The 22,592-nt window shown below is 53.9% G+C and overlaps 1 protein-coding gene across 2 annotated transcripts in view; it reads left to right on the forward strand.

Annotated features, from left to right (window-relative positions):
* The window catches only part of ECE1 (endothelin converting enzyme 1), a 120,018-nt gene that overhangs the window by 65,108 nt on the left and 32,318 nt on the right, over window positions 1-22,592 (forward strand). For both annotated transcript variants that reach the window (XM_082448843.1, XM_082448842.1), the window contains exons 3-7: window positions 1,540-1,681; window positions 7,908-8,120; window positions 18,428-18,549; window positions 20,188-20,334; window positions 21,459-21,524. In XM_082448843.1, coding sequence (XP_082304969.1) covers window positions 1,540-1,681; window positions 7,908-8,120; window positions 18,428-18,549; window positions 20,188-20,334; window positions 21,459-21,524 — 690 coding nt within the window. The remainder of the gene's footprint in view (window positions 1-1,539; window positions 1,682-7,907; window positions 8,121-18,427; window positions 18,550-20,187; window positions 20,335-21,458; window positions 21,525-22,592) is intronic.

Below are 22,592 nucleotides of genomic sequence, written 5' to 3' on the forward strand. Positions count from 1 at the left end.
TTCAATGCCCTTCCCTAAGGTGACCAGCCTCAGATTCCCCAGGCACCAGTGTGAGGCTCCCTGAAGGCTGTGACCTGCTCCTAGGGGCACCTGTCCCCTCAGCTGCTGGGGGGCACTGACAGGTCAGAGGCTGGGTCTCCTCCTCTCCCCTGACATCACCCCCTTCACCGCCTGGCAGGCTGTGGGTCTCCCTGCCTACATGCCTGCTCCCCCCCAAGCCTTGCTCCTTCCACCTTGGCTTTTCCAAAGGGTAAATCCAATCGTATCACTCCAGCCCTCAGGAAGAAGTCCCCGGTCTTTCACCTGGCTTACGGCACCCCTTAGGATCCAGGCCCCCCTTTTCCCTTCCCCTCCCCATTCACCTGGCCAGCTTCTAGTTATTCTTTAAGACCCAGCCCAGGCATCCCCACCTCTAGGAAGCCTTCCCAGACTGAACCTCTGCCCACCCCAGTCTATTTCTTTATCTGCCTCTCTGCTGGGCAGTGAGCAGCTGAAAACAAGGGAGTCTATCTTTCCCCTCGGTCCTTCCAGTGTGGCCCTGAGTTGGTGCTCGACTGTTGGCCACAATGTCACTAAACTGAACCCCACCTTCAGGGGACCCTTCCTGTCCCGTGGCCCTGGCTTTTGCAGGAAGCGCCTTGTAGAACAGAGGGGAGCCCCCAGCTGGCCTCGGGTCTGAGGGCCGGGCCGAGGACTCTGAGTGCTATAGACTGGTGGGTTCCTCCTCAGCCTGGAAGGCCCTGTCACGCCCTCCACTTCCTCCCATTGTGCCTCCTTTCCTGTTTAGCTGGACTGTTGGGCTGAGGACATTTTTTCCTCCCTTTGAGGACCTGCTCCAATGGAGCTATTTCTCCATTGCATCTCCCCTGACATCTCCCAAGACTCTAATCTCTGACCCACAGGCGGGCTCTAGAATCAATACACTTGGGCTCAAATCCGAGCTCTACCCATCTAGCTGAGTGATGAGAGGCAAGGGTCTCACCTCTCCGGACTTCGGTTTCCTCATTTGTAAAAAGAAACTAAGAACACAGCCCTCATGGGATTATGAGAGTTTCGACAGCTAAGGCTGGCTGTGCCCCTGGGAAGTGTGCACCGTGGTGGTGTCATCATGGGGGTTGCGTCACCCCCGGCCTGTTGAAGCTGGAGCTCTGAAGAGAGCCCGGCTGGATGCCTGCTGGATGCCTGCGAGTCCAAACATCCTGTTTTTTTTTTAACTCCTTACTGGAGAAACAGGGAAAAGCTGATCTTTTTTTTTTTTTCTTCTACCCGTATCAGGTGACACAAAAAACACAAGCCCAGCTGGGTTGACTGCTTGACTCTGATGTTTAGCAGCGAATCTGAGCTGCCGAGCAGGGTGGTGGTTCCTTTCCTGGATTAGGACTGATTCCATGGGAACCAGACCACCCCTGAGGCAGGAGGGGACATCAGGCAGCCCTGATGTCTCCCCAGGGCTGGGTCCTGCCGTGGAGCCCCCTCCTCCTGGGTAGTGGGGGCCCTGGGCTCACGTTCTCCTCGCCCCACCTGTCTCCTTCCCTACAGGTGAACTTCCGAAGCCCCCGGAGTGGCCAGAGGTGCTGGGCTGCACGGACCCAGCTGGAGAAGCGGCTGGTGGTGCTGGTGGCACTTCTGGCGGCAGGAATGGTGGCCTGCTTGGCAGCTCTAGGCATCCAGTACCGGACAAGTAGGTGCCCCCGTGTTGCGTGATGGGCTTCACTCACTCCTGCCCCAGGCTCTGTCCACTTGTGTAAGGGGGCTTCCCCAGTCTAGCCAGGCCTGGCCTCCGAGGCCAAGGAAAGAGCTGGGTCTGGAGGCTGGGGTTGCTGCAACAGACCAAGACCTGGGAGCTGGGCAGATGGGTGATGTGAAGGGTTTGGGGTCAGAAGGACATGAGTTCAAATCCTGGCCTGGCAACTTATTGTCCATGTGACCTTGGACAAGTCACTCAATCTCTCAGAGCCTGTGTCTTCTCTACTTTAAATGGAGAAAATAGTGCTCAGTTTGGGGATGTCTCTGAGGATTCGAGATGATGTCTGTCACGTACCTGGTGCCCAATAGGCTTTCTCTAGCCTTAGCTTCAGGTACTATTATTGTTAGGATGTGGGCTGGTTCGACACATGGGCTGGCCCTGTCCTCCATCCTTAGTTCCAACAAAATAGCAATAATGGCTTCCGTTTGCTGAATACTTTCCATGTACCAAATACCAGGCCTCTCCTTTACGGATGTAATCTCATTGCCTCCTCACAGCAGCCCTGTGAGGTGTGGTTGCTTCTGGCCCTGTTTTCCGCACAAGGAAACTGAGGCAGTGGCACTAAGTGACTTGCCCAAGGTCATGTGGCTAGTGCGAGAGGGAGTGGGGCAGCTGGAATTCAACCGTGCGCTGGCGGGCCCCAGAGCTCAGGCTTTGTAGTTCATGGTGCACCCCAGGGTGGGTTAGTACTCCCAGAAAAGCTGTCCTTCTGTGAACCAGGGACCTTTGTGTACCTCTGTCATCTCATTTCTCTGTCCTACCTTGTATAGCAGTATGATCAGACCCCACTTCGATCCCACTGTCAGGGGCCTGAGGCTGGTTCTCTGTGTCTGGCTGAGTAGATGTAGCAAGTGCCTTACACAGAATCAATGATCCATAAGCTCTTATGGACCTGGAAAGGGCAGATCCAAGTTAAAAATAAGGATGGGAGTCCAGTCAATTCCAGGATCTCTCCCCTGGGCCCCAAGATCCAGCTTTCTGATGACAGTAGCCCACCTGGTCGAGTAGCCTCTGGGGCTTTGCCAAGAGTTTAACCCCATCAACTTGGTCACCTGGTACTCATCCCATCAGAGCGATGGTGAACCTTCACAGGATCGGGGAACATCAACTGCAGGTTTTGTTGAGCCTTCTCCACTGTGAATTTATTGGCCTGCGTGGGTGGCCATGCTACACTGGGATGAGGAAGGGATTTGGGGGCCTGGAGGGAGGGCAGGACTTCATCCGAGTCATCCTTACATCCCTCCTGGATCAAGCACTCATTCATTCATTCATTCATTCATTATTCCTTCCACAAACATTTAATGAGTACTTAATCTATGTCAGGTGCCTAAGTGGTACCTAAGAAATAATCGCTTGTTTAACTGACTATTTAATGATTTGTAGATGTTTTACCAAATGCGCCTAGCACAGCAGGTGATTAATGCATATCTGATTAATTAATTCATGATTTCTTAACCATATGTGCTTAGCATAGTGCCTGCATGCCATAGATGTGCAAATACTTTGCAAAATGAATAAGTAAATGATTGAATGAACAAAGAGCAAGAAGGAGGACTAAGTGGGAACAGCCTTTCTCTACTGATCACTCTTGTCCTGCAGCTGCCATCTTCCTCGTTTTTTTTTTTTTTGGCCACACCACAAGGCATGTGGGATCTTAGTTCCCCGACCAGGGATCGAACACGCGCCCACTGCATTGGAAGCGTGGAGCCTTAACCACTGGACCGCCAGGGAAGTCCTGCTGCAGCCGCCATCTTGCTTCATCCTAAATCAGGTTTAGTTCAGAACACCCTGCCGGGAAGTATAGGCCCTAGCCAGCCTCGTCTGCCCAGCTCTTGGCCCTGTGAATGGGGAGCAGGCTAGGCTCCAGCAGGCAGTATTGCCCTGAGATTGCCCCTAGGAGTTCCCAGGCTGTTTCTCCATCAGAAACCAGAAGGGAGCCCCCAAGGCCTGGCTTCTAGTGATTGGGCCCCAAACACTTCTGTCATTGCCAGGTGGGGCCCACAGGGAGGAATCCTGCTTCTGTCGGTCCCTTCCACCTCAGGGCTGCAGAAGGGTTTTCCCCAGGCTGGACCTGGGTGAGGGGAATTCTTCCCCCAGGGTGGAGCTGGGCCGGGGATCCGGTGACCCTTGAGCCAATTCATGTGTCTTTATCAGCTGCCTGGGCCTGGGAAAGCAGCGGCCACCCCAGATATTGACAATAACTTCATTACCCAGCAGCAGGTGCTGGCTGGCATCAGCCACATCTGTGCAAACATCAGTCAATGCAAATTCTGATGATTCTGAAAGACTCACCTTTAAGTTATGTCTGGGCACTTAAATACATATTTATCCACCTTCCTGCTGCACCATCCTTTCCAGAAACTTACAGATGCTTTGCAAGCAGTGGCAGCAAAACAAACGATAAATTCTCTGGAAAATATTCTGAAGTGTCTTACTTAGTGCCGAGGCCAGGCACCATGCAGACGAGTGTCTGTGAGCTGGATCTGGGACCTGCTCGACGGATCATGCACGTCCTAAAGGGAAGAAATATTTTCTGCATCCACAGGTGGTGACCAAGGGCTGGACAAAGCTCTTTTATTCACTCAGCCATTCATTCATTCAACAAACATGTATTGGACAGCTGCTAGGTGCCAAGTTCAATGCCTGGCAAAGGAACTATAAATGCAAGTAAGATGCTGGCTCTACCCTCAGGCTCCCATTCTAGTGGGGGATGTAGACAAGGAGTCGGCCATGACATAGCATGGTCTGTTCTCAGATAGCGGACACACAGGCAGCCAAGGGGCGCAGAGAAGGATGAGGGTCTGGGAAGGTTTCCCCGAGGAGAGGGAGCCTGAGCTGAGTTTTTGAAGGTGTTGACAGGAGATTAGGGGGGCCTGGAAATCATGAATTAATTAATCAAATGTACATTAAGCACCTGCTAGGCCAAGGATAGTTGGTAAAGCATCTACAAACCAGTAATAGTTAAATAATCAAGTGATTATTGCTTAAGTACCACCTGGGTACCTTGCAGTGTGCCTAGCAGATTAGGTGCTTAGTGAAGAGCTCAGGCCTCTCAGACTGATTCCTGGGGGCCGGCTTATTTTGTTTTAAAACCAAGTCCCCCTGTGATAACTACAAATACCTCTCTCTCTCTCTGACACACACACACACACACACACACACACACATTCTGATGTGTCTTGCTCCCTGAGGATCACTCTCTTAACAGCTGGCTTCTGTGTTTTCCCACCAGCAAAGTATTTGTCAAGCTTTACTTCCTGCAGTTTGTTGTATAAAAACAATAGGTATTCTTTTCCTTTTCCAAATATGAAGTTATAATAGTGAATAGGCTTTTTCAAACTACACAGAAATTCTTTCCCCCCACCCCCTGCCCCCATAAAGATTCTGGTACATTCCCTTGGTCGGGAAGTGGGGCATGCGACTCAAAGATCTCATTTAGAGATATTTTAAATGGTGCCATGTCCCCTACCATTTCCTTTCTCTATTTTCATGCCTAAGGGCTCAATAATCTTTAATTGTTGTACGGTCATCTCAAAACAAGTAATTACCTCGACATAGAGTCATCCTGATTTTTGTGCTGTTGTGCGACCGTTCTGAGCCCTTTGTCAGCCTTCAGGACTTTGGGTTTGTCATCAGATGTTAATAAGCACACAGGCTGCCCAGCCCCAGCTGGCATTGTGTCTCCGAGTGAGAGGAAGACCACCCTGCCAGCCCATGCATTCTCTTCTGCTCTCTGAGGATTGGCCTGGGAACACTGGACCCTAAGACTCCAGGGAGTTGAGTCCCCCGCCCAGCCATGAGATCATCATCACCATGAAACTGGTTCTACTGTTCTTCCTCATCTCCAGACGGAGAAACCGACCCTCAGAGAGGCGAGGCCACTTGCACGAGGCCAGAAGCAGAAAGCTGGGATTTGAACCCAGGTCTAAGAAACAGCCCCCGACGCCTGCCCTGCTGCCTTCCTCCCTGTGCAGTGGGGAACCGAACGCGCCAGAAGGGCTGCAGCAGCCCCTGGCATGACTGGCCAAGGGGTGGTGAGGGAGAGTGGGAAAACCCCGGCCTTGGCGTTGCCGCAGCAGCCTGGAGTGGGGTCAGTCCGGGCGCTCCCACACCACAGAGCGACCTTGCTCCGTTCACTTGCTCAGAGCCTCGGCGTCCTCATCCTCCAACGGGGGTGTCGCCCCCGTATCAGGAAACAGTCCCTCTTGTTGCCGGTCAGCTTGGGTCAGCAGGCGGTGCGGCTGGGCCTGCGTGCTTCGTCACAAGCCTCTGTCTCCTGCAGTCAGCTTCATCTCGTCACCTGGGGCTGGGCCACGGCTAAGGCTGCCCACCGTTTGCTTCCTTTGCTTGAGCCCACCGACCAACCTCGCTGCGGGAGTCCGGCCCCCTCCTCTTGCCTCTGCCCCACGTCCTGGGAGAACCGGCTCAAAGGAAGCTGGTTCCTCTGCTCACTGTGTTTTGGGGGCACTTGGAGGATTTGGCAGCCCTCCACACTGCCCACCTGCGCCAACTCCCATCCCTCCTCATGGCAGCACCTGACAGATGCGGCTGCCCTGCCTCCTGGGCCAGTCATCACCGGGAGGGCTCCCTTCCAGGCCCATGGCAGGCATAGCAGAGAGGCTGGGGTTCAAACCCCAGTGGCCACTGAGCAGGGTACTTAGTCTCTCTGTGCCCCAGTTTCCTCATATGTAAAGATGGCCTTAAGCAAAGTGATCTCTTAGGGTTGTTTCATTTTTGTTTTTTTGAAGATTCAGTGAGATAACTCTGCTGCCTTGTACTCAGTGGGAATGATTTTTCATAGTTGCTTCTGTTCCTAAGACTCTTTCCTTCTTCCTGAGTCCTGGCACCGTATTGTCTGCATCACCCATTTGGCGTGGACTAAATATCCTCCGTCTATGTTGGTAGAATAAATAACAGACATTTCTCCTACTGTTGTCTTTTTACTTTTCTTGTATAATGTGGGTATCCCCAACTAAATTATTAACTCTTGGAGGAAAGGACTATGCCTTTTATATCCTCCCCACCACACACACACACACACACACACACCACACACACAAACACCACACACACCACGCACACACCACACACACCCACCACACACACCCACACACACACCACACACACCACACACACACCACACGCACCACACACACACCACACGCACCACACACACCCACACCACAACACAAACACCACACACACCACACGCACCACACACACACACCACACACACACAAACACCACACACACACACCACACACACCACACACACCACACACACACGCACCACACGCACCACACACACCCACACCACAACACAAACACCACAACACAAACACCACACGCACCACACACACACAAACACCACACACACCACACCCACACACACACCACACACACACCACACATACACACACGCACCACACACACCACACACACACACACCACAACACAAACACCACAACACAAACACCACACGCACCACACACACACAAACACCACACACACCACACCCACACACACACCACACACACACCACACATACACACACGCACCACACACACCACACACACACACACCACACCACACACACACACATACCACACACACACACCACACACACACCACACACACACATACCACACACACAGACACACATACCACACACACACCACACACACACACACACCACACCACACGCACACCACACACCACACACACACCACACACACCACACACCACATACACACACACACACATTCTGCAAAGAACCTGGAAGATAGTAATTGTTTTGTTGAATAAATGAATGCATGAATGAGCAAATAAATTTGTTGAACATCAGGGAATAATAAAGAAATAAATGAATATTTGTGGAAGGAAGGACTGACTAAAAGAAGCACCTTGGTTCTGGGTAATTTTTAAAGCCATAGAAGGGATTTTAGGCAGCTAGACAGAAGTCTTGTTTTACACGTCAGGAGATCGTAAATCTACTGAAATCTTTTCTCCGTAGTGGTCTAGTGACTGTCCAGTTCCAAATCTGTTTGGTCAGGGCTGGGGTGGGGCATGGCACCCCAGAGCCCCAGGCCACCTGTACTATATTCCCATAGCCTCTTCCCTGCCTGCCCTTCACTGGCCTCTTGTCCTTGACCCCTGCCAGGAACCCCCTCGGTGTGCCTAAGTGAGGCCTGCATCTCGGTGACCAGCTCCATCTTGAGCTCCATGGACCCTACGGTGGACCCCTGCCAGGACTTCTTCACCTATGCCTGTGGCGGCTGGATCAAAGCCAACCCCGTGCCTGACGGCCACTCACGCTGGGGGACCTTCAGCAACCTCTGGGAACACAACCAAGCCATCATCAAGCACCTCCTCGGTAAGCACCCCCTCGGTAAGCACCCAGCAGCGGGACCAGTGGACGGGCTGCAGAGGACGGCTGTCCGCTGGACCTACCTGGCCAGGCCCGGTTGAAGGAAGAGCTTGGCAGGATGGGGAGACGAAGGGCTGCGGAGTGGGTGAGACTGGGTTAAATGTCTGCCCCATCATTCGGTGTGTGATCCTGAGCAAGTTACTTCTCTCTGAGCCTTACTTTCTTCATCTATGAGAACAGGATGAATAATACCCAAACTGCAGAGGTTCGAGAACTAGAGAGCACATGTGTTGAAGCATTAACGTGGTATGTGTGACATGTAGTAGGCGCATAAGAACTGGTAGCTGTGGTCATTGCTCTTCTGGCTTTAAGCTGTGCCTTAGTTTTTGACTAGTACTGACTGTGAGTTTTGCAAGTTATGAGCAAAAGGAATGAAGGCTGAGCACACTAGATCAGATTTTAAGGTTGTGAGCTGATCAGAGTTCTAACAACGGTTTTATCTGAGAGTTATTCATTGTAGGCAGAAGTCTTCCTTGGCCTCATGGTAATCGAGCTTGTGTGACAAGCCGTCTAACCAAAGTTCTTCTCTTTATACCTTGTTAGGCCTTCAGCACCTCTAGTTGACCTTGTTGTTGGTTGTTTGTTTCATCCTCAGGTTAGAATCCTATGTTGGTCTTGTTTGAAGTTGTATCCTTAGTTAATGTCTGTTGAATTAACATCTGCCTGTTGGGTGCTTCTCCATGTGGAATCAAAACACCCTGTGCTGTAACTTATAGAGGTCCCGACTTAAACCCTTCAGGGCCGAGACCTTCACCATACCTGTCTCCCGCTGGCCCCTGCCCCATCCTGGGACTAAATGCTGACAGAGGCTAGGTCATGAAAAGCCAGTCAATTAATCCACCAATGACAGAACTTAGATTTGACAAATACTTATTCAGTTTAAAAAAAAAAAAAAAAGCATCTTGATACTCAAAAGTAGGTAAATTGAAAAAGATACCTAAAAGGGGGCAGATCTTCCCAAAGGGACAGAAACCTTCCCATGAGATAGGAAAAGAGTCTAATTTGATGATTATGAATTTCAGGCAACTGTGTCTTTAAGACGAAAGTGGAAATAAGCAAACTAGGTTAAGGAGACCTTTGCTTGTTTTCCCCACCTCAGCTCCAGGGGGCGTGGCTGCTGCAGGGTAAAACCCACCCACCACTTCTTGGCCCCCAGCAGCTGCTGGGCAGGGCCCCCTGGCAGCCGCCTGCTTGTCTCCCTGAGGGACAGAGCCAGGTGGTGTGTGAAGGCGGGGCTGAGGGAACCCCATATGTCAGGAACAGCAAAGCCCCCTGTGTGCTTTATGCTACCCGGGTGCCTTTGCAAGGGGACCCAGCCTTTTGTTTCAGAACTAAAGGCAAACATGCCTGTGGTAGCCAGACTGGAACTCAGGGATGTCGCTTCCCCAGCACCTAAAGACACAGCCAGGGACTGGGCAGGGACCATCAACCAAAGCAGAACAGTCCAGATAGGATAATGAGATGGGCTAGTGCCTCTGCTTCAATCACCAGGACCTGGGTTCAAGTCCTGGTTCTGCCGCTTACTGTGTGATCTTGGGTCAGTTACATAACCTCTCTGGGCTCTTGTCTCATCAGTACAATGGGAACCATGCCTCCTCCAGGTTTGGAAAAATTAAATGGGAAAATATCTTTAAAGCGCTTTACCTGGGCCAGGTGTATTGTGGTGGCTGCTGTCTGTGTTGGTGTTACCATTATTATTTACCCTTGACCTTTGCCCAGTACTTTTCAGTTTATAGAACTCTTTTGTAGGTATCACCCTATGTGACCCTGTAGGGTAGGAGCTAGGAAACTGTTGCTCACCCCGCTTGATAGACGAGGAAACTGAAGTCCAGAGAGCTCCTCAAGACAGGCTAGCAGGTGGCAGAGCTGGGACTGCCTGACTCCTGGTCACGTGTCCTTTCCCTGTCCCACACCACCTCCACCAGGTGCCAGGGGCAGTACGGCTCCCTGCCCTTCTTGTTGGGGAGAGCCTGCAGGAAGCACGGAGCTCTGAGAGTCTGAAGGAAAGAAGGAAAGAGGCTGGCACTTGCTGAGTGTCTGCTATGTGCCGTGCTCTGTACCAGTCTCGTCATATCCACTGCCTCCGTAATCCTCACAGCTACCCTGGGACTTAGGAACTGCGGTTCCCATTTTATGGATGAGGAACCTGAGAAAAGTTAAACTTGCCAAGGACACCCTGCCGTCCAGGATGAAGAGGGACTCCAGCCAGGGGAAGCAGTTAGCACCCAGAGGGGATGGGGGAGAAAGGCGGACGGGCCCTCCAACTCCCCAGTCAGGTCCAGAACTGGCCCTTGTGTAGGACCCCCGTGGGTCCTGATCCTGCTGGTTCTAGGAGGATCTTGGGTCTTATCAGGAAGACCTTGGGTCTAGGCCAGGACCGAGCCCATCCTCCTCCCCTACCCCGCTGGCAGCAGTCCTGGGCTCTGGCCTTACATCCCCCCTGTCCCTGAGGGTCAAGGTAGGGGTGGGGGAGTGCACTGAGCTGGGCACGGAGCAGCCAGAACCCTGACCCCGGGGCCGGGGCCTGGTGGTATCAGGAGCGAGCCCTAGCATGCTAGCTTATCACGTGTGGCCTTGGACGAGTGACCCGGCTTCTCTACAACTTAGTTTCACTATCTGTGAAATGGGAATAACGGTGCCACCTAACACTCAAGGTTACTCTGGGTATTGTCTCACTGTGATGGGTCAGAGTGCTTAGCACAGAGTCTGGCACCTAGTAGGTGCTCGGCAGAGTAGGACTGCCCTTCTCAGTGGTGGTGGGTGAGCTCCAGCCCAGACATCTCCCTACAAGCTGTGTGACTACAGAGAGGCTGCTCAGCCTGCCTCAGCCCTTCACCTATGAAGTGGGAACTAACTGCGAGCATTGGCAGGAGTGTTCTAAGGATTAATTGGGTGGTTGAAGAGAGTAATTATTGCTTATTTTATTTCTTATAGAAGCACTGATAGAGCCTCTTATCAGGAAAGGAGGGATAGGGTGTATCCATGACCATGCTGGGTTGTTTACTTGTATTATTTTATTCACGCCATGGAGTATGTGCCCATTTTACAGATGAGACTCACAAATACAGAGGAAACATATTTCCTAGGAAATGGTGGAGCTGGGATTCAGCCCCAGATCTGTGAGGCCTCAGACCTGTATTCTTTCTTTACTGATTCTGCTGTGCACACAGAGGTCACAGAGCAGCCCACAAGTATGGTTGGCCAACCTCCTTTCCCCCAAGGCTGCTTGATTTCGTTCTCCAGGCCAGGCAAGACCTGGCCGAGACCTCATGAACACAGTAGTTGGGGTCACCTCATGTCGTAGTGACCGAGAGCTTCCCCACAAGGCATATCCTGGCAACCCCTCTCCCCGGGCTCAGTCCCGGAAACCGGTCTGGATACGGCGCCTCACTTATGGGCCTTGATACCTGGGACTTTGATACCTGGAAACTCCCGAAGAGGCAGGAAGTAGGTGAGTGGGTGACCAAAATATGCAGGAATGTGGGCCAGTGCATTCTTGGGCTTAAGGCCAGGCTGGTTTCAGCTCCCCCAAGACAAAGGGGTCAGCCAGCAGGCCTCAGGAGGGAGCTGGAGCTGGCGGGGATTGGAGCACACAGGGGCGCCCCGCTGTCCAGGCTGGCCTGGGGGGCGGCTTCTCTAGGAGAAGAAGGACAATTCAGAGGCCAGTAAGGATTGTGTCAGCTGGCCAGGCAGGACAGCTATTACCATCAGCTTGCCGTGTGACCTTGGGCAAGCCACTTCTTTCTGTGAACAGTGAGTTTACACTGGCGCCCTCAGAGGAAATCCAGGCAGATCTGTAGCAGGTGGGTTGAACTGGGCCAAGGGCCACCGTGGCGTGTTCTGGCTGCCTGCTGGCTGGAGGGGGGTGACCTCAGCTGCATGAGGCACAGATGCCTCTCCCAAGAGACACTCTGCCATCCACCCAAGCTGCCAGCTTGGGCTGTCCTCGTAGGCTCTGGGGAGACAAGAGTGTCCTCACTTCATCAGAGGAAAGATACCGCTGGACCCGTCACCCCTCTGGCTGGGCCTTGCCTTAGGCTTTGCAGATTCTGCTTTTAGCACAGACTATTCTGCCATCTAGAATACCTACCTCAACCCCTCCCAGTCCTTCAAGACTTTTGTCAAACCTGCTTCTCCCGTTATGCCTTCTATGGATACCCAAGGGCCTCTCCGGGCTTGAGCTACAGTTATATTTTGTGTACTTGTCATATTTACTACATTTTATATTCTAAGATTAATCACGCAAAAAAAAATTGATGCCTGCTTGTTGTAACAATTCAAGTAACACAGATTCCATAAAGAAAAAGTTAGTGGTTTCCCTTTCTTCCACTCCTGACACCGGTCTCCCTGAGAAATACAAACAGAATCATTCCAGTAGCATTAAATTTGTCCATGTCAGTGACTTGGCAGTTAATCATGTCACCCTGTGACATCTCTTCTATTTTCATTTTGATCTGTTTTTCCAATATTTACTGTCTAATGTAGTTTCATCTTCCTGTACACATTGGAAATTCTACGGACAAGCTCTGCATCTGAAATGCTTTCTATCCAATATCACGCCTGCAGCAGCAGGCCTTTCTTTTTCTTTCATGTTTGGGGAGTGGTGAGATGGGCTGATTGATAAATTGATCCAAGGATGGGAGTGGGTATCCGGGGCTTCTTAGGGGTGGCTGGACTGCTTCAGATCTACCTCTGGTTTTCCAAGCCAACCTGCAGAAGAGGAAAGGGAAGCAGAGAGAGCTTAGGCCTCTGCTCTGGCCTCAGCCACTCACTGGTGTGACCTTGGACCGGTCACCCAGCCTCTTGCCTATAAATTGGCACCCACTGGTGGAAACGGCTGTGACAAGATACACACATGCAGCCATACCCACACACACAGGAAGTAGCTCATTTTCTCCGGGAGGCTTAAAAATGCGTGGGTTCAAATTCCGGCGTGCCGCCCATTAGCTCTGCCTCCATAGGCAAGTTCCTTCGTCTCCCTGGACCTCATTTTCCTTCTGTATGAAACGGGGTGACCGTATCCACCTCATGGTGTCAGTGTGGTGATGAAAAGATCCCAGCACACAGCCTAACGAGCAGTAGTCACCAGTAAATGGGAATGGTCTTATCATGATTTTTGTTCTTCTACAGAAAAAGGCACTGCCTTATCAGCGCCCCCTCTTACCCTCACCGGATGGGGCTCCTGAGCCCTGTGACTGTCTGAATTGTGTCTGTGGTTTTATCTAAAACAAATGCTCGTCCTGCCCTGATGTGGAGTTGGGGCCCCACAGGCTCCTGGCCAGCCGGTCTGGCTGCAGCACAGAGGGGGGGCAGGGCCACAGAATCCCAGGAACCCCCATCTCTGTAGCCTCCCAGCTGCTGGAGCATTTGTTTCCTCCCCAGGAGTGATGTGGGAAATGGTGTTCCAATAAAAACTCCCAGAGGAAGAAGCGGGCCGATTAAATGGTATGCTATCTTTCCTCTCGGGGACTTTGGGGAAGTGACTGAGGAAGTTTCTGGAATTTGGGGTCCCTAAAAGGAAGTACCCAGGCAGTTGGGAGTCCTATTATCTGGTCCTGGGCTGCCAGATTGTTTCCAGACCACTGGGGCTCTGGAAGTGCCACCATCTCAAAAATGTGGCCCGCTGCTGGGTCCTTGATGCTGCCCTATCCATTCCTCCTAGGCTGCTCCCTACTTCTGAGAAGTAAACACGGTCGGGGGGTGTCTTAAAGGAAACCAAGCTTTTCCTCAGGAGAAAATTAACCGTGCCTGACTTCACTCTGAAACCCAGCCTCCTCCCTCAGGCTGAAGTGATGGATGTCTTTCTCTGTGGCACTCCCAGACACGCCTTCATTCATTCACTCAACAGTTACATACTGTCCACTAACTGTGTGCCAGCATCCCTAGGTGCCTAGGATCCTGTGAGGAATGACAGTCTTTTTTGTGTGTGGAACTTACATTCTCACAGGGGAGACAGACAATAAACAAATAAATGAGTTAATAGATAACATGGTTGTGAACAGTTAGGGCCTTGAAAAAAATCAAGTAGGATGCAGGGCCAGAGAAGGGGGAGGTCATGGTAGCCACGGTGATCAGGAAGGATGGGCCTGCAGAGAAGGGGACATTTGAGCAGAAGCTTGAATTAAGGGAGAGAACAGACCACAAGGATGTGAGGGGAAGAGTGTGGCCGGCAGGAGGAACAGTGAGCACGGTGGCCCTGGGGTAGGAGCATGGAATCGAGAGGGAAGGAACAGAAGACAGGCTAGAGCTGGCGGCCAGGAGGTGGCAGGGCCCAGATCATCCAGGACAGTGTCTCTCAACCTTTTTTAATGACTGTTCCCTCCCTAAAATTTTAATACCACAGATATACTACTGTATGCTTGTTTCTGGACTGTATGTATGCATAAAAACAATAAGATGTTTCTGGGGACTTCCCTGGTGGTCCAGTGGTTAAGACCCCACACTTCCACTGCAGTGGGCATGGGTTCAGTCCCTGGTTGGGGAACTAAGATCCTGCATGCCGTGCGGTGCGGCCAAAAAAAAAAAAAAAAAAAAAAAAAAGAGTAAGATGTTTCTGCCATCCAAGAACTAATTCTCTCCCCGCCGTTAGGAGCAATATTGCCCCAGTTGAGAATGCATGCTATAGGGCCTTCTAGGCAATTTTAAGGAATGTGTATACTCCAGTGCCTATTTGAACTGAAAGTATTCAAGACAGCAGCTCTGTAAACTCCCCCCAGGGTTCCACTTGGATGTTTCATAGACATCTCAAACTTAAAACATCTAAAACCGAAGCGCTTATTCCAGTCCCCGAGCCTACCCTCCATCCCCAGTTTCCGCATCTTAGCACCCCCTTGCTCAGGCCGAGGAAGCCTGTCAGCATCTTGACTCCTATTTCTCTCACGTTTCCCCTGCTTCTCACCCCTTCTCTGCTGTCACCCTGGCCCAAGCCCCACCATCGCTCCATCGCTCACCTGGTCTGTTGCAGCGGCCTCTTACCTGGCCATCTCGCTTCGGCTCCTGTCCCCCAAGGAGCCTGCCAGGTCGTAGGTGCCCTGTGAGTGAGGAGGAAGGAGAGGAGGTGGAGAATGTGCCATGGGTTGTCCCGATGGGCACAGGAGCCAGAGGGCGGCGGTGGGGCAGGGGAGGAGCTTTACCTGCTCCTGGGGCTCCTGCCCCAGCCGGCGTCAGTGTGGGAAGCCGGGGTGAGGGAGGGGGAGGACACATGCTAACCCCTGGTGGGGCTCACACTCCTGTCCCTTCCTGCCCGGCCTGCCTCATTTCCTCCCTGTGCAAGCCTCTAGCGGTACCGGGCTCATCCCCCAGATAGGGCATCCTTCCTCATCAGAAGCAGACCCTGAGCTCTGTTCTTTCATCAGGCGTGGCTGAGGGCCGCCGTGTGCCCGCCGGTGCTGGGGGAACAGGGGCGACTAGGACGGGCACTAGTGGGTGAGGCAGCCCCAGCACAGCCCCCACTGCCGCTCCACGTGCAACTCATCCTTCATCCCCAGGGCTCCGGCAGGGAGTTCCCAGGCCGCCCCCTGCCATCCTCTCCAGGCCCTCTGCACTTTCTCCTTATGGCAGTCGCCCCACGTACAATCAGATGCCTTGCGATGCTTGCACTGCTGTCTGCCTGGCCCGCCAGGCTGGCCCCGTGCGGGCAGACCCGTGGCCATGTTGCCTGCTGCCTCCCCACACCCAGCCCGGCAGCCTCCAAACCTTCAGAACTTACTAAACATTTGTGGGGAAACAAGCGGAGGTAACAGCCAGGGTGTGGAGCTGAGAGGAAGGAAGTTTGACCTTGACAGTGAAGGAGAGAGGGAGGCGATGCATTCCCCCTCCTCTCAGCGATCATATGGGGCTTGTGTACAGGTGTCGGGGAACGGGGGTTCCGCCTGGAACTCGCTGTAATCGGCACAGCCAGGCTGTTCCTTGGGAGTCTTTCTTTGGGCCTCTTATCTCGGTGGCCTTGGGGCCATGGAAGAGGGAGATGCCAGGCCCTTTCGTGGGCCAGAGCACACAGAACACGCCTCCCCCGACACTGGCCTGGCATTTCAGGGTCATGGCGAGAGTCAGATGCTGCTTCTGGAGTCTGGTGAGCAGTGATGATTCTTCAAAAGCCTAGGTGATATAGCTGATTCACTTTGTTATACAGCAGAAACTAACACACCATCGTAAAGCGATTATACTCCAATAAAGATGTGGAAAATAAATAAATAAATAAAGCCTAGCTCCTGGGGGCGGGTGTTGTCACAGAAACGAGGCCCCTGGGAGGGGCTCTGCTTTCCCTCATGTTCTGCTTCGTGAGTCTGAGGAGCAGGGCGAAGTCAGCTCTCCCCACGTCTGCGCTCCCCCTCCAGAAGGCTCTTCTCATGCTCCAGTAGGGCCTGGCGGACACTCGGGTGTTTCCAGGGCTCAGCAGTGGTTGCCTGTGGTCTCCAGGGCTGTGTGTACCCTCCACAGACCCTCGGCACGCAGGCCCCTGGACCTCTGTCTCTGTATCTCCCTTCAACTAGCCCCAGGCTTGTCCCATCCCCTGTTGAGGGCTGTCACCCTGACTGCAGCAAGACGGGGGCTGATGCTCTCTGACCATTGACACCCGTGATGCTGTTCATGGTAAGAACTGGGGGGCAGAGGAGCTCTCGGGAGAGGGGCTGGGAAAGCTAATTAGGCTGGTCAGGAAATGACTCCAGCCCTTTTGAACCAGGCTACACCAAACAATTCTTTTCTCCCGTGCCCTTTTATGCTTCCTTGCTTTTCCTCATACTGTCCACTCCCCCCAAACCCAGTACCCTTTCCCCTCATTTCTACCTGGTGAGTAACTTTTCATCTTTCAGAACCAGCTCAAATCGTAGAACATCCTCTGGAGAAACGCCCCCCCCCCCGCCCCTCCCCACTCCACCAAAGGGCGTGACTTTTCTCTGGGTTCCAGAACCATTTGCGTTAGTCAAAGCACTATGTTGTCTTGAGGTCATATCTTGGCATGTATGTGTCACCATTTGACCATGAGCTCCCTGGAGGCAGGAGCGGGTCTTCCTCGTGTCCATGAAACCTAGTGGCCAGCCCAGTGCCTGGCACCCAGTAGGTGCTCAGTGTTGAGGCCCTTCGTGAATGAACCTCTCTGGAGAAGCTTCATAGGCAAGATGGCCTCTGAGAGGCCTTGAAGGCTGGGTGGGGTTTGACAGTATCCTATGCAGAAGGCCAGGGGGAGCTTTTTCTTTATGTGTTTACTTGTTTGTTACTTGTGTCCTCACACTGGAAAGGAAGCTCCATGGAGACAGGGACGTTGTCTTTTGTGTCCCCAAAGCTGGCACAGAGCCTAACACAGAGTGCGCAGCTAGTACCCGCTTAATGAATGAATGGATAAAGCTCTGCCGGAAAAAGAAGCAAAGGAAGGGGTTTCGGGGTCCAGAAGGGATGAGAATGAAATGAGGAAAAGTGGCCAGAGCAGTGAGGAGTTCCCCAAGCGGGGCGGGGCGGCAAAATGAACGGCGGGAGCGGAGGGCACCGGGGGCCCGGCGGGGTGGGGGTCTGGAGCAGGGCTCTGAGAGAAAGGCAGATCCTCTGTGCCCTGGACAGCAGGAGACCATCACCTTCGCTGGCTGCAGACGGGACACTGCCCCCACTTGTGCCCGTGCAGGAGCGTGGCCTCAGCGGGTGGCATCCCGGCCAGGGCACCAAGGACAAGGAGGAGGGACAGAGGCTCCCGGTGTCCCGGTGTCAGGGACTGAGATGCCGCTTGTGGGGGACGGGAAGGGACACGGCGAAGGGCCTCTGAGTCAGCTGTCAGTCTGATGAACATGCCCGGCCCCTCTGAGGAAGAAGCGGAGAGTCAGTTTGTAATGAACGGGGCCTTAAAGCTTCCGTCCAAGCCCTGTCTTTACCACAAGAAAGGTTCTCTGGGATCTGAAAAAAAAACCAGACAGGTCTCTGTCGCACGTACCGGCCGGGGGTGTCTGGGTCACGCGCTGGCCGGCAGGGAAAGCAGACTGTCCTCCCGTTGGGTGGCCCGTGCTGCCAGGCCAGGGGCACGTCTGAGAACCCATCCAGCAGAGGGGGAGAAGCACAGTCTCCTTACCTGTGCTCAGCGAATGAGGAGCCCTCCAGTCTGCCCACGGCGGTCAGATGCCCACCGCGGCGGCCTCACCTGCGCTCACGGGCCCAAGTCCCAGCTCTTGTCGCAGCTCAGAACACCGAGGCTCCAAGAGGGACTCGCCCAGGGCCACCCAGTGTGCAAATGGGGGCGTGTTGCAAACTGCTGTCCCTTGTCATTCCAGAAAACTCCACGGCCAGTGTGAGCGAAGCAGAAAGGAAGGCCCAGGTATACTACCGTGCATGTATGAACGAAACCAGGATTGAGGAGCTCAAGGCCAAACCCCTGATGGAGCTGATCGAGAAGGTGAACCCCTATGCCACATCTCCTCCTGTCCCTACCCCCTTCCCCATCTCCTGCCCTTGCCCCCTTCCCCCTTCCCCCTTCCCCCGTCTCCTCCTGCCTCTGCCCCCCATCTCCTCCTGCCCCTGTCCCCCATCTCCTACCCCTGCCCCCTGTCCCCCATCTCCTACCCCTGCCCCCTGCCCCGCATCTCCTACCCCTGCCCCCTGCTCCCTTCCCCCTTCCCCCATCTCCTCCTGCCCCTGCCACCAGCCTGTCCCCCTGGCTTCTGCCCCAGCTCTTAGCTGCCACCAGGGCCCAGCCACCTCACACCTCCAGCCACCTCACCCAGCTGGATCATGGAGTCTGTCTGCTGGCGTGTGTCAGGTTGTCTGAGTGAGTGTGTGTGTGTGTGTGTGTGTGTGTGTGTGTGTGCATGCACATCTCTGTGTAGGTGGGAATGTCTGGATGTATTTGTATGGGGCTGTCTGTCACATGCATGTGTCTCTGGGTGTCTGTGAGTGGGACAAGGGCCCTATTTACAGGGAAGATGTTTCTCTACGTTGCTGCTTCCATTTCCTCAGCTGGCATGTTTGTGTGTGAGGGGGATGTGTTCTGGAAGGACCAACAGAAAGTCTGGGATCAGAAGCAGAGCCCTCCCTGTGAGGGGGGCCACGCTGACCCGGGCCCCCCCTCACCCTGAGCAGAATGAGGCTTCTTCTTCCTGGGCACCTTCCAGTCAGCCTTGGATGGACTTGGGGGTCGGGGGGATGCCCGAGGCTGGCCGCGCTGCCCAGTGCACACAGAAGGGTGGCCATGGGTGTTTTCGGGGGAACTCCTGCTCCCCGGAGGCCCGCCTCCTAGGTGGGCTCAGGGGAGGCACTGCAGCAGGGTGGGGAGCTGTGGGCATCTGGGACAGGACAGCCCCTCCCCGCTGGCACAGGCCCCACGTGCCAGCACGTGCCCAACCAGGGAAGACTGAGGAGATGAAAAGCATCCCAACTCAGAGAGAAACTCTGGTAGACCTTAACTCACCAAACTTTTAAAGAATAAGGACCCTTCTTTTATAGGCACAATTGAATTTCTGCTTTAACAGGAATTACATTCATGTGATTGAGTATGCAAAAGTGAACAGAGTACAGGAAAAGTCTCCTTCCCATCCCCATCCCCAGCTACCTAGGGAGCAGCCGCCGTATGTTTTCATGACTGGTCAGAAACCCCTAATGAAGACAGACCAGGGACTTCCCTGGCGGTCCAGTGGTTAGGACTCTGCCCTTCCACTGCAGGGGGCGTGGGTTCAATCCCTGGTCAGAGAACTAAGATCCCACAAGCTGCACAACATGGCACGGCCAGAAGAAGAGAGAGAGAGAGAGAGAGAGAGAGGGAGGAAGGAAGGAAGGAAGGAAGGGAGGGAGGGGGAAGGAAGGGAGGGGGAGGGGGAGGGAAGGAGGAAGGGAGGGGGAGGGGGAGGGGGAGGGAGGGAGGAAGAGAGAGAGAAAGAAAAAAAGGAAGACAGACCAGCCCTTTCATTTACTCCTGAGGCTCAGAGAGGTCAGAGGACTGCAGAGGGTCACAGAGCAAGTCAGCCGCAGAGTCAGAATCTACACCCGGTCTCCCCCGACACCGCCTCATCCCCTCCCCGGCCCCCCTCCCTCCCCACAGCTCGGGGGCTGGAACATCACGGGGCCCTGGGACAAGGACAACTTCCAGGGCACGCTGCAGGTGGTGACATCCCACTACCGCACCTCGCCCTTCTTCTCCGTCTATGTCAGCGCCGACTCTAAGAACTCCAGCAGCAATGTGATCCAGGTGAGGGGCCTGGAGGCCCGGGGAGAGGGCCGGGCCTGACCGTGAGGGCAGAGCTGCCCTTGGGCGACAGGCTTCTGGTTTCTGAGCTTGGTTATTTCTGGGGGCTCCCAACTGTGAGATTTTTGCAGGAAAGTTGTGAAAGGGCAGGCTTGCCTTCCTTGGGTAGGTGGGGTCACTGCAGCACAGGTGAATCTTTGGGGTTCTGATTGGTTACTGTGGGTCCCAGGAGTGATGTCAAGTCCTGGGCACAGCTGGAGTCACCTCCCGGTCACCCCAGCTCAGTCTCTGGCCTTTGTGGCTCTGCTCGGAATAGCTTTGAGTCCACCTCTTCCTGCCAGAGCCTGCCCCAGACTGAGTATCAGCACACCCAGGGGACCCCAGCCCTGGTCTGCCCACCCTCAGATGCAGAAGCGAGAAACCCGGGTTGGGGGTCCTGAAGGCTAAGTTCCCACCCACCTCTGCCACTCACTCGCTGCGTGACCATGGGCAAGTGCCTCAACCTCTCTGAGATGAAATTTCCTTATCAGTCAAATGAACTATAGCAACACCTACTCTAGGTATGTCAAGGTGTGGCCCAAGGGTCTGATAGGAGTTATCAGGGATTGACCCTCCCTACCTGCCCAGCACCCAACAAGGCCCTCACTGGCACTCTCTCCTTGAATCCTCATTCCAGCTCTGCGGGTTAGATAGTTCCCCTATTTTCCAGGTAAAGAACCTGAGGATCAGAAAGGTTCGGCAACTTGACCAAGGTGACACAGCCGTGAGTGGCTCTGGACTGCTCACCACCTTGGGAAGTGTTTAATGAAGCAGAAGTGCTCTGCCGAGGCTAGAAGGAGTTTAAAGAGGAGGGTGGTTCCGTCTGACCTTCAGAAGGGCCCCAAATCCCTGCGGCTGACCACATGTGTGGGAAGGAATGTAGCCCGACATGTGTCTGTCCCCTTGCTGGGGGGCCCATCCCAGGGGTGGCCTCGGCTACCAGCCTGTGCTCCTCCTGGGGCCTGAGCTGCTCCTCCATTGCCATGTGCCTGCTGTCCCTGGAGCGGACGGAGACCGCATGCAGGTGTGCGTGCGCAGGTGTGCGTGCGCAACGGGAGATCCTCTCTCACCCCCACCTTTCTCTTCAGGTGGACCAATCTGGCCTGGGCTTACCCTCGAGGGATTATTACCTGAACAAAACCGAGAATGAGAAGGTAGGTGTGCCTCTTCAGAGATAGTGGCTCCCGCCCAGACCACCTCTCTCCATAGTTCATCCCCCTTGGTGTTCCCTCAGTATACACACCTCTGCGGGTCTTTGAAGCTAGAGGAGCATAGAGGTGTCCCTTACCTGGCAGTCCCAGGCAGGGGAGGGGTATCATTTGTCCCCATTCTAGAGTAAGGCTCTTGCATATTCAGGCACCGTGGGCACAGGGGACAGGTGTCATTTGTCCCCATTCTAGAGCGAGGCAGTGATAACGCCCACCACCTTATATACACATCACCTCTGGCCTTCCCAGTAACCCTGCAGATACTGAACATCTCTGAACTTCATTCGCCTCATGTGTCACATGGGTATTATTTTTACCTGGCCTGTTACAGAGGAGGAAATAAGGCTCAGAGATGCTAAGTGACTTTATCAAGGTCACACAGCCAGTCGTCAGTGGTGAGGCTGAGATTCTCATCCAGATCCGATAACTCCAAAGCCCACACCTTTCCCTCCCCCTGGCTGCCTCCCGTGATGTCCCAGGGAGACCTGGCCTGAGGTTCGTCGACTGTCCATTCATGATTCCACCCACTTGTATTGAGCAAGTGCCTACTAAGTGGCTGATGCTAGGGAGATAGTGGTGAACAAGACCAGCTTGGTCCCTGCCCCATGGGGCTTCGAGTCTGGGAGGGGAGGCAGATGTTAAGTAACTAACCACCCGATTAGAGGCATGATGATAAATTGTGAGAAGGGAAGGGTGAGCTGAGAAAGTAACCTGGGGACCTAATTCAAATCTGGGGGCCTGGTAGAGCAAGGGTGGATCAGAAGTGCGTTCCAGGAACTGAGCGATGGCCCCATTGGTGGCTTCCATGTGATGAGCGTCCAGGAGAGAGTATGGGCTGGGACAGCAGGGACCAACCCACTTGGGGACCTTTGTGGGCTTTATCCTGAGGGCCATGGGGAACCAGAGAAGGGGTGCACTGCCAAAACCATTCTTGAAGCTGGTTTCCAGCGGGTGTCCTGGGTGAAACCCCCCAGCCCCCTGGCTCCCTGCGCGGGGCTGCAGCTGGCCTGCCCC

The sequence above is a fragment of the Balaenoptera physalus genome (assembly GCF_965194825.1).
Source record: "Balaenoptera physalus genome assembly, chromosome: 1".
In the NCBI taxonomy this organism is placed as follows: domain Eukaryota; kingdom Metazoa; phylum Chordata; class Mammalia; order Artiodactyla; family Balaenopteridae; genus Balaenoptera; species Balaenoptera physalus.